This window comes from Peromyscus eremicus, chromosome 8b (genome assembly GCF_949786415.1).
Source record: "Peromyscus eremicus chromosome 8b, PerEre_H2_v1, whole genome shotgun sequence".
In the NCBI taxonomy this organism is placed as follows: Eukaryota; Metazoa; Chordata; class Mammalia; order Rodentia; family Cricetidae; genus Peromyscus; species Peromyscus eremicus.
This window is the reverse complement of record NC_081424.1, coordinates 47,143,525-47,160,662: the sequence shown is the minus strand read 5'-3', so window position 1 is coordinate 47,160,662 and position 17,138 is coordinate 47,143,525. Positions and strand designations below refer to the sequence as shown.

At 41.9% G+C, this 17,138-nt stretch overlaps 1 protein-coding gene across 3 annotated transcripts in view; it reads right to left on the bottom strand.

The window, feature by feature from the left end:
- Nucleotides 1–8,441: 8,441 nt before the first annotated feature.
- Nucleotides 8,442–17,138, bottom strand: part of Pcmt1 (protein-L-isoaspartate (D-aspartate) O-methyltransferase) — a 32,728-nt gene continuing 24,031 nt past the window's right edge. For 2 of the 3 annotated variants that reach the window (XM_059272776.1, XM_059272778.1), the window contains 4 exons: nt 15,939–16,059; nt 15,219–15,304; nt 13,511–13,680; nt 8,442–8,743 (listed from right to left, as the gene is read on the bottom strand). In XM_059272776.1, coding sequence (XP_059128759.1) covers nt 8,731–8,743; nt 13,511–13,680; nt 15,219–15,304; nt 15,939–16,059 — 390 coding nt within the window. In that variant the 3' untranslated portion in view covers nt 8,442–8,730. Of the gene's footprint in view, nt 8,744–13,463; nt 13,681–15,218; nt 15,305–15,938; nt 16,060–17,138 lie in introns of all 3 variants that reach the window. The other variant, XM_059272777.1, reaches the window with a different exon arrangement.

Here is a 17,138-nt window from a genome sequence, read left to right as displayed (position 1 = left end):
GAACATTAATGTGTCATCTGCTCAATGCTGCTCCACGGTGTGGAGCACAGTGACTGGTTTATATACGCACTGGATTTCAACATGAGCCTTTCTGATGAAAAAGTGCGAATTATCAATCAAAACATTGATGTCTGGGTACGGTGTTTGTAAAGATGTCGCCATGTTTAAGTATCACAGGCCATCAAAAGAATGAGCCAGATGCTTCCCCTTGTGATGTTTTACAGGGCTGGAGGTGGAATCCAGGAGCCTGTTTGTGCCAGGCAAGTGCTCTACCACTGAGCTATACCTTGCCTTCACCCTCTTTTATGTTATTAAAATGTTATAATGAATGGGCGACGTTGACGCACGCCTTTAATCCGAGCACTGTGAGGCAGAGCTAGGTGAATCTAGAGTTCAAGGCCAGCCTGGTCTACAGAGCGAGATCCAGGACAGGCATCAAAACTACACAGAGAAACCCTGTCTCAAAACCAAAACAAACAAACAAAAAATGTTATAATGTACAATCAGCTAATGTCAGGATGTATTTCCAGGGTGGAAAGCACTTTTGCACAAACTCCCCATTACAGGAAATTAGTGTCCAGCTTAGCACCTTTTAAATTTGTAGGCAATAAAGGCAGATTTTTCCTCATCATTCAATGTTGGGTTATATACTCTAGAGATTATTCTGAGGGGACTACATTGTGTGGTGCCCAATTATAATCATGATGTTCCTCTTTTCTTTACTGTAAGTGGCAAACATTGAAAAAAAAACACTGTAGTCTCATTCGTTTTAGACTGAATGTAAAGTAGGTGGTTCCTTTAACAGGGGGCTTGATTTTGGTGAGGGAATATAACCTATCAAAATGCATTAATAAATGGGTAGTTCTAGAAAAACAAGTGTTTGCTTTTGTCTCTTGAGACTCCAAGTCTAGCCTTTTGCTGAAAGTTTAGAGCTGAGCAATGGTGTAAATGTTACACTGGTAGCCTGAGAGATGAACTGTGTGAGTGAACTTATCTGTACTCTGATGCTGTGCAGCTCATTTTTATAGAGGACGTCACCTACAGCCATACCCAGTAAGATAGAAACTAATAAGGCATGTTTCTTTCTGCACTTCTTTTATATACAAAGAAATTAACTACGCTCTAGTATTGCTATTGTTTTGAAGTACTTGAGAAAAGATGTCTTGTATGTACTATTCCTTTAATAAACTATTTTATTCTTATGCTTTTAAAAACTCCTTTATTATAAATTGCAGGTTACTAAATTTGCCCAAATTGTTACTATATTATTTGGATTTAATCATACCAACTGTTTTCACAGAGGGAAACAGAGGGCTGTAGAAAAGGGAGTCGCCCCAAGCCACATGAAGGGCTGGAGAAGAAGGTCAAGCCCTACCTAGTACTGCTCATCTAAAGCCTGGGTGACACCTTGAAGAGCCAACTTCTCAGTGACTATCTAACTCAAATTCTTCCTCTGCGACTCAGAAACTATTTAAAGGGGCACAGTGGCCATAGTTTACCTCTTAAACATGCTCTTTCACAGCTTTTCCTTAGGCCTACCCAGCAGCTTAAAACTGTCAACTTGGCTGTCAGGACAGGTGACAGCAGGTACTCCCCACCTTCCATAAGCAACTTTGATGTATGTCCCAAATATGGTGTCTTCAGTACGAACTTTTTCCATCTCTTCCTGGTAACGGCCGAGAACTTGTTTGGGGCCGTTACTCTGTCACACTAACACCTTTCCCTTGCTGATTTTCCTCTTTTCCGTATTTCCCCTCATTGCAAACAGAGGTTCCTAATTCTCTTGGCCCCTCAAGTTGGCTATCCTGGGCAGACCCTGTTGGTGGCTGTGACTGGATTTCTCATCTGAACACCACAGATTGAGTCCTTCATGTACTCCTTCAGAATCATCCCAGGGATGCTCTTAACGTAAGCATTGACCCTGAGCTTCTGTGACTTGGGGTGGCTGTAACTGACCACCCTCGAACACTTGGTGACTAGGTTTCATTTCTGTTTAGGTTACACCACTTCCTAGCATAACTACTCAAATCATGCTTTTTGGACCCCAAGTTTTGTACAGTTTTTTGTTTTGTTTCTTAACCTCAACGAGAATTCCTAACAAGGAACCACTCTAGCTATATACCACAAATGACCCCATGAAGCTGGCCTTTTAAGTGCTTCAAACTTCTTGCCTCGTGGCTTTTATACCCAAGTTTAGTTTTAGTTCTTACCCTATGCGAGTTAGTACTGTGTAGCTAAAGAGGGCAGAGTTACAGTGGCTTTAGTAGCTAAACGTTGATAAGAGTCCTCGGCTAAGTAGCAAAGAAATAAAGTTAGACCCAAAGCTAGTGTCTCAGAAATGGACTGAAGTCAGAGTGGCCTCCCGTGACATCGGGACATCAAGGTCCATACATGGTTGCGGCCTTGTTTAATTCTCAAATCATATTCCATATTACACCACTCAGCTTAAAGACATTTTTACAGTTATTTCTAAATTTATGAAATTTCTCAACAAATTTTAAGTCAGGTGTTGTGGTGTACTCCATTAATCCAACACTCAGGAAGCAGAGGCAGGAAGATCCAGGCTACCCAGAACGACACAGTGAGACCCTGTGTATGAACAAATAAAACAACAAATCAAATTTTAACATGAAAACAAATATGTATCTTTCCCTGGTGTTAATCAGCTTAATGGCTTTACCATAGTTCATGTGGAATCGTCATTATGGGGTCCTGTCATCTTTTTGAAAAATTCAAAGTTGCTGTTAGGCATGGTCATGGTTCCTGCAGATTTTTTTTTTGTGTGTGTGTGCCTCCTCTGTGGTTTGGAGCAATCTGATAAATCTGATAAATGTCTGTCTCTTGGAACCACCAATGTTCTTCCCTAGAAGAGAAAAATCTTCACAGCAATTTCTCCCCACCATTTGTCTTTTTCAAACTGACCTTTGCCGATGCTTTCTTGTAACACGATGGTCCTGGCAAATCTCTGAACAAGCAGCAGTAAACCCTTCATCCCAGGTAGCAGCATCACCACAGTCACCAACATGATGAAGAAGCCAGCAACTCGGAGCAGCAGCCGCTGCCTCCATGGTCCCACCACTGTTTGTGGCAAAAAGCCCTGTCTAAAGCTTCTCCTTAGCAAGCCTCCTAGGCTGGCCTCGAACTCAGGATCCTCCTGCCTCTGTCTCCTTCAGTAAATCCAACCAGTGTGCCACCACAACCGGCCGAGTGTAGCTCAGGCCTGAGCTGGGGCCCACAAGGCCACAGGCAAGCGGCTTTTTTGTGAATTCGTACCATGAACCTTGGGCGTCAGATGTAGAAGAATCTTAAATAGTCTTATTAATAAAACAAACCTGGAGCCAGGTATTGGGGTGAATGCTGGAAGATCAGAGAAGCAGAACAAGCCACAGCTCCCTCACCTCGCCAGTTCCTCAGCTGATCCTGTTTCCTCAGACTGGATGCCTCTGAGTCCTCATCCAGAATGAATCTCAGCTGAACTGCTGCTCAAAAGCCTAAAAGCTTAACCAGGCTCTAGTTCCTGGTTTTCACGCCTTTTATACCTTTCTGCTTCCTGCCATCACTTCCTGGGATTAAAGGCGTGTGTCACCATGCCTGGCTGTTTCCAGTGTGACATTGAACTCAGAGAGATCCAGATGGATCTCTGCCTCCCAAGTGATAGGATTAAAGGTGTGAGTGCCACCATTTTCTGACCTCTATGTCTATCTAGTGGCTGTTCTGTTCTCTGATCCCAGATAAGTTTATTAGGGTGCACAATATATTGGGGGACACAATATCACCACACAAATACATGAAACAGCTTAGGAAAAACTTGGGTATAAAAGTTTCTTAAAGAGCTGGGTGGTGGTGGCACATGCCTGTAATCCCAGCAGTTAGGCAGAGGAAGGGGGTATCTCTGAGTTCTGGGCCAGCCTGGTCTACAAAGAGTTCCAGGACAGCTAGAGCTTTTTATAGAGAAACCCTGTCTCCAAAAACAAAAAAACGAATAAAAAGCTTCTTAAAGTGTTCATTTACACTGTCATCATTTTATATGACTGAAAGACCTCAAATTCTAAGTAAAGGGTGGTGTTCTTAAATAGTTCTACTGATAAAACTAGACTGCTCTCTCTAAATGTGCTGTCACACAGAGGTCTGTGCGGAGAATAATCAGCACGATGAATGGCCCAATCTGAGGCCATGATGTCTCCAGCTTTTATTTTGCCAGGCTGCATAGTCAGACTTTCCATAAAACCACCCTTAACCTCCTGGCTGCTTTCCTCAACTCTCTTGCCCCGCCCCTAACTGTTCACAAGAGCCAAGATCGTAATGCGGTGTACTGTGGAGCAAAGCTGTGGCTTCGTGCTGCACTTACCAACCGAGCTCTCTCCATCCCTACACAGCTTTTAGGTAAAAATCCTTGTAAAATAATGAGAATGGGGAAATGCCTAAAGCAATAGTGACGGGGGGAAAAGGAAAAAAAGGAGGAAAGAGAAAGAAAGCCCAGCTTCTGGAAGCTTGTTTTGGAAGACATAGCCAAATGTGTGGGGTGCCTCAAGGCGCTCACAACTGTCCTTCGTACTGCCGTCACCCAGCCTTTTGACAATTGTCACGTGTGTCATGCGTATCCTGTTGGTACTGGAACAGTGGAAAGCGAGACAGATACCAGAGGCTCCCAGGGTTCAGCAACCCCGTTCAGCACCATCCTGTGAGTACTATCAATCTATCCATCATTCTGTTTTCTTCCCCACAAGCAACAAGGGAGTTTCCCAGAATACTGATGCAAGCACAATACCAGTTAGAAAGATGAAGACCCGGGGCTGGTGGGGATGGGGAGCCACCAACTCCTGTAATAAGGAGATTAAAATAATTCAAGATGAACAGATTATTAGGCTTCATTTCCATTTTATTATATTACAATGCACAGTCACAGGCTTCCTTGGGCCAGTCCCCTTTTAAGTGGATCCTTTTACTGACAGCCTTTAGTACACTAAGGACAAAATACTGCCATCTTTCTGAAAAAGAGCAGGAGAAATCCAGAGATGCAACCAAACTCCAGTCAGAGCTCTTCACTAGAGAACACACTAAGCTATTAGGTCATCAGGAACACAGTAAGCTATTAGGTCATCAGGAACACAGTAAGCTATTAGGTCATCAGGAACACACTAAGCTATTAGGTCATCAGGAACACACTAAGCTATTAGGTCATCAGGAACACACTAAGCTATTAGGTCATCAGGAACACAGTAAGCTATTAGGTCATCAGGAACACACTAAGCTATTAGGTCATCAGGAACACAGTAAGCTATTAGGTCATCAGGAACACAGTAAGCTATTGGGTCATCAGGAACACAGTAAGCTATTAGGTCATCAGGAACACAGTAAGCTATTAGGTCATCAGGAACACAGTAAGCTATTAGGTCATCAGGAACACAGTAAGCTATTAGGTCATCAGGAACACAGTAAGCTATTAGGTCATCAGGAACACAGTAAGCTATTAGGTCATCAGGAACACAGTAAGCTATTAGGTCATCAGGAACACAGTAAGCTATTAGGTCATCAGGAACACAGTAAGCTATTAGGTCATCAGGAACACACTAAGCTATTAGGTCATCAGGAACACAGTAAGCTATTAGGTCATCAGGAACACAGTAAGCTATTAGGTCATCAGGAACACAGTAAGCTATTAGGTCATCAGGAACACAGTAAGCTATTAGGTCATCAGGAACACAGTAAGCTATTAGGTCATCAGGAACACAGTAAGCTATTGGGTCATCAGGAACACAGTAAGCTATTAGGTCATCAGGAACACAGTAAGCTATTAGGTCATCAGGAACACACTAAGCTATTAGGTCATCAGGAACACAGTAAGCTATTAGGTCATCAGGAACACAGTAAGCTATAAGAAATGACTTAGATGCTGCAAGAATTTTAGCACTTACCTAAAATAAGTTATTAGCCGGTTGAACTCCAGAACAATTTATATAATGACCCAGGCTTGCTATCTGTTTATTAGGGCTAGGTTACCACACTGGCATGAGCTCCTTTAGTGGCACACTAAACTAGAAACTAGGAAAGCCTGCCTCTTCTACAGAAAAAAAGGCCTTACAAACTCCAAGGAATTACACTTGCTGGGTGGTAAACACACACAAAGAATCCCTTGAAGAGTTTACAAAGTTATTACTAAAAACTTACTCTTTTAGACTCCGCTGAATTTTAAGGTGTATTAGTAAAGAGACACACTGTGGGAACTTTCTGTTCTCTTTTTCAAAGGCAGGCCTCATGGAGTCCATGCTGGCCTCCAACTTGCTGTGTAGCTGAGGAAGACTTGTGATCCTCCCACCTCCGACACAACGTGTGTGAAGGTCAGAGAACAATCTGCAGGGGTCAGTTTTCTCCTTCTACCATGTGGGTCTTGGGGTTGAAACTCAGGTCCTCAGGCTTGGCAGCAAGCCCCCCCACCCCTCACCAAAAAGCAAAAAACAATGGCAGTTAGTAGGGGAATGAGGTGTAAGTATTCACATGGACAATGGGATGAACGATTTTCCCCAGATGTAGTTTTGTACGGTTCCTGGCTGGGAAAGAGCAGCAACCCTTAATAGAAACTGAACCCTGACATAAGCTTATTGCCACCAAAGTTTGATAGCCAGGTTTGGCTTTTCGTAAGATCAAATCTATAGGAAAATTTATTTCACAAGATCATACTAGCCTAGAACTTCCTGAAGTGTCTTGACTGCCCTTTATGTTATATACAGGCATAATTTCTATTAAGGAAAAATAAAATGCTTCAGAAATTATATATACTAAATATCAGACATTTCTTATCTCTCCTATACAAATACATAAATTCAATTATTTTTAAAGGCTCAGACTTCATTAAAATTATTATTTTCATCTCTACCCACTTAATGATGCTCTATTAAAATTGGCTGTTTATCCGGTATCCTAAAATTTCATCTCCTAAAAGTGTAGAGCACAAGAACAACATTTGGGCACAGCATTTTCTATACAAATTGGGTAGTAATTTATGATGCTTATTTATTAACTATCTCCTCAACTAATCTGAAAACTACTGGGGTGGAAATGCCTTTTTCTATTCCAAAACCTAGTGTAGAGATCTACATGTAATAAGGTGTAGTCGCCCTATCAAGGACCCAGACTAGTGGGTACGTTTAAGAATTCATTTGCTTTCAAGTCTGAAAGAACATTTGACCTTACACATACTCCAAATGACCATGCATCCTGGACACCGGAGTTCACTGCCAGGACTCCACAGCAACAACCAGCAGCAATCCGAAGCCGGTTAAGATGTTGCAGTCTGTAGGAGCACAGACTGCTAGCTTCCTGTGACTGCGACCTTAGCCACAAAGACACTTGTGAGATGACGTCTGCACAACTTCTACATCAGTGACATAAGACTTGAAGAGCAGGGAAGGGTTTCTCACACACTAAGAATCACGTGCCTTTCACTTGGGAGGAAGGCTCTGCTGGGGATGCCAGCCCCACCCATCAGAAGCTGTAATCTTCCCTCAAGTTCTAGAATCTTCATAAAAACTAAAGTCTTCTTAGAAAATATAAAACCATATTTAAATAAGATCCTCAAAGTGCCTTTGCCTTCACAGACACACACTTTACAGTTATTAATGAGTCTATTTACAGATGAAACATAGGTTTTGGTATGTTTATTCTCAATCACATTCTTCCCCAATACTAAATACAGCCACTCACTCACTGGGCATTTAATACAGAGCTACTATACAGCAAGCCCTGGGCTGGGAAGGCAGTGAGAAACAATGAATGCACAGTCTCTGTCCTGAAGAAATGCAGCCATGTACTGGGGACTAATGCTCTGCATATTTACCTCCTAGGATTCACAACAAAAACACAGCAGCAGAAGAGCCAGTTTCCCTCACGGCTGTGGGCAGCATCTGGACCTGGCAGACCTCTGTTCTTGTAGATTCAAACGCCACCAACGCTTCTTTTGCTTTTAAGTTTATTTGGCAAAGCAGCGCTGCGCAAACTGTGCAGAGGCTAGCACAGTTCACACAGGGTTAGGCGCAGATACAGAATCAGCGGCAGACTAGAAACAGAAAACGATATTGAGCTACAACCTCCTATCACTTTTAGAGGGAGGAAAATTACATCCGAGATGTCCAATCTGAACAGCTGAGTAAAGTTTACGGGACTCCACCTGCCTCGTCGTCCGTCTTAAGTTTCAGTATTTACAAACACCTAGTTTTAAGGTAACAGCAGCTGATTGTATCTATAACATGCTATCCTATGACACCACATCAAAAGCTTTAAAAAGAAAGCTCATCTCTATTTTCTTAGTAGCATCTAACAGACATTGGCTACCAAGAAACCTAAACTTGTGAATGGTGGTGTTATCTGATGCACAAAAGAAATCTGATAAATTAATATTGGAACAGAATTAAGTGTTCAAGAAAAGCAAAGCCACTCCTCAAAACTAATTCACAAACTAAGCTCTCCATGTGGAGAACTTTCTTTTAATATTTTTGAAGTAAAATGTGGGCGTGTTAAAACAACACACAAAGTTATACTTTGCTGCCCTCTCTGCAACCTTGGCTCTGCGCCTCTCTGAATTAGGAAGTCCTACAAAACCACACATTTTCATGCTGAAAATAAGAGTGTAATGAAGTCCAAAACAAGCTGTGATGCTGTTGGTTTTCAAATGCTTTAAGGACCGAGATGAGCAATCCACTGCAATGTTATAGACTGGTCAAGCTCATGTTGCTTTTACAGTTCATCCCTGGGGAGAAAAGAGAAAAATGCAATTAGGAGTTACATGCTGTGAACTGGCACTCAAACAATTTAGACACAACGCTGAAGTCAGTAAAATATGCAGATTCCAAGCAATACAATAAGAGAAATGAAAGCACATGTAACTCTAAGCCAAAGCAAAACTGGACATCAGCCACCCCAAGCATCTTCCATGCTACTCCACAGCACAGCAGGAAACCACAAAGTCCAAAGTGATTTTAAACCTAAAGGTAAAACTTCTTCCTTGGAGGCAAAAAACTCAGAAAAATTATGACTTCTGCCGAGGATCATCTTGCTGATCTACTTATTTCTTCTAAGATGACAGTTTAAACATTTAGAGTTCAAATTCTTTTTTTAATAGTTCTAGTCACAAAACTGCATGAAGAGTCTGTTAGCCCTGGCAGACTGGGTGGACTGCAGCCCGAACCCTCTGGAGAAAAGCTGTCTGTAGGGTATCTTCTACCTGTCAGCTGATTTCGTTAAGGCAGCCTTATCAGCTCCAAAGAAGCCATTCGCTCAGCCACGTGCAGCACTGGACCGGCAACTGCCAGCGGGAGGAGGGAGGAATAAAAATGCAGTCTAAAGGAAACGGTCCATTTCAGTCTACCCCAAGGAAATCATTAAGTGTGGAAAAATGACGAAAAGCATCAGAGAGCCCGAAAGTCTCATCTGAAGGTACCTTAAGTGACAAAAACATCACTAAACACTCAGTATGATTTTGCAATTAATTCACAAGTGATTCAGAGGAAAGTACAACATACTTATGTGTAGAAAGTGTGAGCAGCAAACAGGGAGACGGTAATTGGTGATGGGCAGAAGTGTTGTAGAATATTATTGGAAGGTGTGTTACTTTTGTTTATGTTGCATTTGTTTAACTCTATGAAGCTGTGTTACTGTGCCTGTCTAAACCACCTAACTGGTCTAATAAAGAGCTGAACAGCCAATAGCAAGGCAGGAGAGAGAGAGAGAAAGAAAAGCAGAGAGAATATATAGGAGAAATCTGGGAGGAAAAAGAGAAGAGATGTAGGAGTGAAGATCTAGGAGCCAGAGAAGGAGGAGGACTCCAGGGACTAGCCACCCAGCTACACAGCAAGTCACAGAATACGAGTAAGATTTGCAGAAGTAAGAGAATGGGAAAAACCCAGAGGCCAAAGGTAGACAGGATAATTTATGAAAAGCTAAACTAAGCAAAGCTAAGGCCTGGCATTCATAATTAAGAATAAGACTCCATGTGTGAATTTATTTGGGAGCTGGGTGGCAAGCCCTCCAAAAGAGTAGAAGAAAACCCCAACAACATTTTGGCATTCCAATGTGGGCCATGTTTCCATGTAGAGTCTGAGAAAGCTGAACAACAAAAAAGGGATTCGGCTCCTTTAAGAGTTTTGGCCAGGCCGGGCGGTGGTGGCGCACGCCTTTAATCCCAGCACTCCGGAGGCAGAGCCAGGTGGATCTCTGTGAGTTTGAGGCCAGCCTAGTCTACAGAGTGAGTTCCAGGATAGGCTCCAAAACTACATAGAGAAACCCTGTCTCAAAAAACAAACAAAAAAAAGTTTTAAAGCTCCATGTTAGTAATACTGAATCATAGATATTGTAATTTAAGAATGAATGAGGATCAGAGAGATGGCTCAGTGATTAAGAGCATTTGCTATTCTTTTTTTTTTTTTAAGGTTTATTTATTTATTATGTATACAATGTTCTGCCTGCATGTGTCCTTGCAGGCCAGAAGAGGGCACCAGATCTAATTGCAAGTGGTTGTGAGCCACCATGTGGTTGCTGGGAACTGAACTCAGGACCTCTGGAAGAGCAGTCAGTGCTCTGAACCACTGAGCCATCTCTCCAGCCCGCATTTGCTATTCTTGCAGAGGACCCAGGTTCAGTTCTCAGCGCCCACACGTGGCCACTCACAAGCATTTGTAACTCCAGTTCCAGAGGATCTGATGACCTCTTCTGGCCTCTTGGCACCAGACACACATGTGTTGTACATACATACATGTAAGCAAAACACTCAAACACAAAAGCAATAAAAATTTAAAAAAAAAAAAAGAACAAATGAGATGTACTACCAGGAAATAACTCAAATCCACATATGTTTTAACAGTTTAATAGACTTTCTAATGTTGTAAATACACAATAATTTGAACCAGGAAGATGCAAGGTTTTTGGTTTTGTTTCGGGGACAGGGATTCTAAAGCTTGTATAATTGGAAGGAAGGGACTCTCTTTATGAAGAAGTGGGGGAAGGGTTCCTTGCTGAGGGCTGGGGCTATTGCTCTTGGTTACTTTCCAGAAGCTGTCAGGAAGACCCTGTTCCTGAAGGCATTGCACACTTGAGCTGTAGACCATGGGAACTCAAGCTGGTATTAATTGGAAATCCCTACTGGCTGGATTTCACAGCACTGCAAAACGTTGTCTACAGAACTTGAAGGAGAGAAGGAATTGTCTGTCTTGACAGTAATGACCGCCTGGCATGCCCACATTCCAACAGTGGCAGGAACGTCACGGGAGTGACCAAGCCTTTTCTGATTCAACTGAAGACCCCTGCACAAGAGGGAACCCAGACCTGGTACCTTCATCAGGGCCAGGAACCTGTGGTCAGACACATCATAGGGCCTAGGGGAGAATCTACTACTGTTACTCTGCTAATGTAACATAGTATTAAATAGATGCCGAATGACATCTCATTACACCCACAGGTTAGTGTAGCTTTCAAACCTCATCCATCAAAGAAGCTCCTTTTGCAATAGATGACAATTAACACAGAGACCCACAACTAATCAACGTGCAGAGAATGAGTGACTGTGGAATACTCAGGCCTAAATGGGATATGACACCCCTACCCCAAAGCTCAGGGATCATTGCAGAAATGGTCTGGAAAGACTGTAAGAGTCAGAGGCAGTGGATGGCTACAAAGAAACTGTTCTCCAGATACAACAGGGCAGCTGAGTTACACATAGGAACTCACAGAGACTAATGACAGCATGCACAAGGCAGTGCACCACCTCAAGCCAGACAAATCCCAGTATGGAGAAGAAAGGCGGGATATTGTTAAATAGGTGTGGGAGGTGGAAAGTTTGTTTTGTTTTTGTTTTTAAGGGTGTGGCCCAATTAGTCTAACATATTCATGGATAGCCACAAACCCAATACTGTTTTAAGCAAATTGAATTAGATTATAACTTTTGCAATTAAATACTCACTCAAGGGTCAGTGAGATGGCTCACTGGTTAAAGACACTTAGTGTACACATGACCTAAGAATCTGGACTCGGGGCTGGAGAGATAGTTCAGAGGTTAAGAGCACTGGCTGCTCTTTCAGAGGTCCCGAGTTCAATTCCCAGCAACCACATGGTGGCTTACAACCATCTATAATGAGATCTGGTGCTCTCTTCTAGTGTGCAGACATACATGTAGGCAGAACACTGTATACATAATAAATCAATAAATCTTAAAAAAAAAAAAAAAAGAATCTGAGCTCAATGCCTAGGTCCCACATAGTAGGAGAGAATTGACTTCTCCAAGTTGTTCTCGGAGCTCCACACCCATGCTGTGACACACACACACACACACACACACACACACACACACACACACAGAAATTTTTAAAAATCATTAAAAGGTGCCTGTCCTCTTTACAGAAAGCAAAATTAAAGAGTTCTGTTGTACTTACAATTGCCACTTATTTAAAAAAACAAAACAAAACTCTCTTGAAATAAGAAGGTTGTCAACTAGAAAGGAATCTAAGGCAAAGACACTGTCAGACCATCTTTATTTGGGCACCAGCTTCAAGCATCTAGCCACAGTGCTCTGAATGCTGTCCTCCCTTCTCTCCATGGGGAGGAGAAGAAATGTTAGCTTCAAAGGAAACATTCAGCTGATACTGCGATGCTGAGCAGAAGCAGGCAGTTGCTTTCTTTCTAAGGAGCCATGCAATGCAGTGTGTGAACAGTGCTGTGCGGCAGGTCCTCCAGGCAGGCTGTGAGACGTGGGAGCTCACTGGACAGCCTCTGGAATCCCTCTCCTCCCCAGACTTAGCCAGAAGAACTCAAATGGTCTGGCCTAATCTATAGCATGCTGACACATTTACTTCTTACAGCAGCTCTAAAACCATGGCGCACATCTAGGATCTGACCCAAAGAAATCAACCCAAAAGCCAGACCATCCTCTCCTGGACTATGACGTTTTTTAAAAATAGGGACAGACATCTTCCCCCTTTCCAATTTTTTCTTTCTCCTTGTCACAGTAGTATTAAGAGTGAACAAGGGAAGAAATGATGGCCTCGTTTCCAGATCAAAGCATTTATTTCTATACCTATTATAGCAACTATAAATATGACTTATAAATATGCAGGAAAATAGTGTCTCCCCGCCTCCTCGCCTTTTTTTGTTGTTGTTGTTTGTTTTTGTTTTTTGAGACAGGGTTTCTCTGGTAGCCTTGGCTGTCCTGGAACCACTCTGAAGACCAGGTTAGCCTCAAACTCACAGAGATTGCCTGCCACTGCCTCCTGAGTGCTGGGATTAAAGGCGTGCGCTGCCATGACTCAGCTTTTCACCCTCCCTTTTCTACAGGTACGAGTCAAACCGAAAGAAAAACAGACCATGCAACACTTGTCACACATTTCATGTGATGAGTTTCTGATGCTTTAATGGAGTAGCATGAAGGAAGCCACCAAAGTCAACCCTTGCAGTCTAATGTCTTAAAGTCCACACCCTTTCACCTTGAATGTGTGGAAGAAGAAAGAGCAGAAGAGAAAATCACTTCCACCTGGACCACTGCTTTTCTTTATCTGTTAAAGGCACATATATCACCCCCATCAGAGGCTTCATTTTGACACTGCCGTCTTGTAGTTTATCATACTGCTCCAACATTTGGTTTCCTCCTGCAGGACCGACTGGCAATATCAATCTTCCACCAGGCTTTAACTGGTCTATTAGCTAGAAGAAAAAAGAAACCCCCACATACACACCAAATTACAGAGGTGAAGCAGCCAGTCACTCAACAGTACTCTACACAATGCTCCATGTCCACGGGCAGAAGCAGAAACACACTGAGGAGTGTGGTCACGTCTTAGTGGCCTTAGGCCTTGCTTCCAGGATCCCTCCGGCATAACAAAACCCATAGTGGCTCAAGTCCCTTACAAAAGTGGCACAGTACTTGCATATAGAACACTCTGCACACCCACCCACATTTGAGCCATCTCTAGGTTACTAGTATTACTAACAGAGTCCCTGTGCATCCCTCCATTGCATGGACTCAGCATAGTACTCAGTTCAGCAAACTTAAATGCTGCTCTTTCAATTTTATGGACCTCCCCCCATCCAAAAAAAAAAATTTTTCAGTCCCTCTTGGTTGAACGTAGTAACCAACTCCCACTTACCCATTTATCTCTCAGCCTCCCCTACTAAGCTACAAGTTATCTGATGACAGACTATGCTGTACTTATCTCTGTCCTTAAAGCATCTGACCGAGACACCTGGTACAACTAAGAGCTCAATATGTTTGGGCAGAACTAACTTCAACAGAGACTCCTAAATGGCAGTGTAGTGTGTTCCAGATCTTTGTGGAAGGGCAGACAGAGAAGGGAAAAGTACAGAAAATTAACAAGGAGCTGCTATCCTATTACCGTGGAATCTAGGGCATCACTGAGACAATGGTAAGGGAATCCAAATGCCATGACTGCATTTAGGACTCCTGGCACCGGGAGAGTGGGAAGGTAGGGCTGGGCTCCTTCGGCATTATGATGAGGATAATCCGATGAATACAGAACCAGACTACCCTTCCGGTCTGAAAATGGTTAAATCACATGCTACCCTTTGAATAATACAACCTGATGTTATTCAAACCAGCAAGAAAGAAACCTGACTTTAGATAGGATAGTACTGCCCTAGAAAAGGTTGCCTTCAGTTAAAATTTGGTCACCAGATCTTATTTTTTTCCATTTTAATTTTTTTTAAGGAACACTTGATCATTGAGTTGCCCTTGACTTATTTTCCTGAGTTCTAACAGTTCTAATGAAAAATAGGAGACATCTTCCTCCACCCCCAGGCTTACTCCCAAAGCCTGTCTCCTACATCTTCTTAGCATCACTTTTAGACTTCAAATCTAAATAAGGACTGAGCTCTTAATATGCAGACTCCTCCTGTCCCCAAGCCAAACAATCATAATTTGTACAAATCCACATTAAACTAAGATTGTATGAAGACAGCCTGAGTTCTGAGCTGGAGGCTCCAATGACTCTTACACCCAGTTCAAGTTCCATCATCATATGCCTCCTTGACTACTTGCAAAATTCTCTCACATAGACATTTTCTTTTCTATCTAATAGACTATCAACATTTAGTATTAACAAGAATGTATGAAAATCTAAGTATATTCTGAACTTCATCTGAAACTCATCGCTACATTGGTACATAAATATTTTAAGTTTTAGGACTAAAACACACAAATACAAAAAAATAAAATCCCAACTCACTGCCTGAGGCACAACTGGGGCTGCAGCTCCTACATGAATAGCGTCGTATGGGGCTTCTTCAGCATATCCCATTCTTCCATCACCCACTGAAAAAGAAGTTACACTTTGAAAACCTGTCCAACCAAACTTTGTGAAGAATTCTCACAGGAAGCTGAAAATGGAGTGGGAGAAGAGATTTGCATGACTTCATATATCCTTAAGACATAGAAGGCACTGGGGGAAGAATGGTTAGCCTAACTACACTAAAATTAAGAATTTCTATTTAGCACAAGGGCTGGGATATAGCTCAGTGGTACAGCACCTACCTAACATGTGGGAAGGTTTGATCAAGAGCAGCACAAAAAAAAGTAAGGTAACAATAAAAGGAAAATGCATACCACCAAGGGGGGGAAATATCTGAAAGTAACAAAAGACTTAACCTCTAGAACATCTACATCAAAGATAAATGCACACAACGGGATGTCTGAACAGTTACCTCACAAGAGGGAAATCCAAATGGGCAAATATGAAAACAAATTCACCCCAACAATGAGCAGGAGTTGCGATCATAAGCAATGCAATGCTGTGTGTTCGTTAAAATGGATAAAAATCAGCTGTTTTTTATACTCTGTATTTCAATGAAGGTGAAGGGTAAACTCTAGCTGTAAGCATTGCTTAGCTTGCATACTTCTACAAATGAAAACCCACTTAAAAAGAAACACTCAGTTTTCTCCTACTTACCAACCAGCCGGACTCGCCCTGAGGTCAGAAGCATTGGGTCGTCCTTTTTCACATTATTTATTGAGTCATCTACTAGTTCTTTAATGTGATCAATTCCTATGACTTTTCCATTTTGACCAACCTGGAAAATAAAAAGTAGTTCAAGAGCTTGCAGGGCTAAATTTGCTTTTCTGGAGTGCCTTTAAAATGTTTCCTTAATTAAAACCATATTCTGCAATGAGAAATAAAAACAAACAGTTTAAGTCATTAATCTAAACTCTCAGTTTTTCATAATTACTATATCCAGCTTTTTCAACTTTTTGAATAATTTTATTTAAGCAATTATAAAGTTATAATAAATTACAAAACTTTATAATACTAAGAAAATTGTATCCTTTTTAGACTTCTAATTTCTGTGCATCCCTGGCTGTCCTGGAAATCACTCTGTAGCAGGCTGGCCTCAAACTCAGATATGCTGAGATTAACCCAGCCTAGATTTCTTATTTTTAAATCCAGAACTTATTCAGGTGTGGTAGATGGCAAATGCCTTTAGTCCTTACACTTGAGCAGCAGAGGCAGGTGGATCAGTGAATTCAAGGCCAGCCTATTCTACACAGTGAGTTCCAGCCACAATTATATGGTGAGATCCTGTCTCAAAAAACTTATAGATTTTTGCCAGGTGGTGGTGGCACACATCTTTAATCCCAGCAATTGGAAAGCAAAGGCAAGCGGATTTCTGTGAATTCGAGGCCAGCCTGGTCTACATAGTGAGTTCCAAGACAATCAGGACTACACAGTGAAACCCTGTCTTGAAAAAACAAACAAACAAAACCAATATTTTTTTTCCCAGAACTTTGAGGTAGGATTTAACTAACAATATTTACTTTGTATGAACTCTAGTAAAAGGATAATTTAAAAACTACTCAAATATTGATCCAGGCATGGTGGTACATGAGTTTAAGATTTAAGTTTTACAGATTTCTATGTGTCTGAGGCCAGTGAAGGCGACACAGCTAGACTTTGTCTTCAAAAGATAAAAAAAATTTTAAAAAATCAGATATTATGTAAAAAATTTTTAGAAGCCAGGCACTATGATAGTCACCTATCATCCCATAATTTGGGAGCCTGAGGCAGGAGATGACCAGTCTGCCTACACAGTGAATTTGAAGCAATCCTGGGTTGTATTACGAGGTCTTATTAAAAAAAAAAAAAATGGTGAGG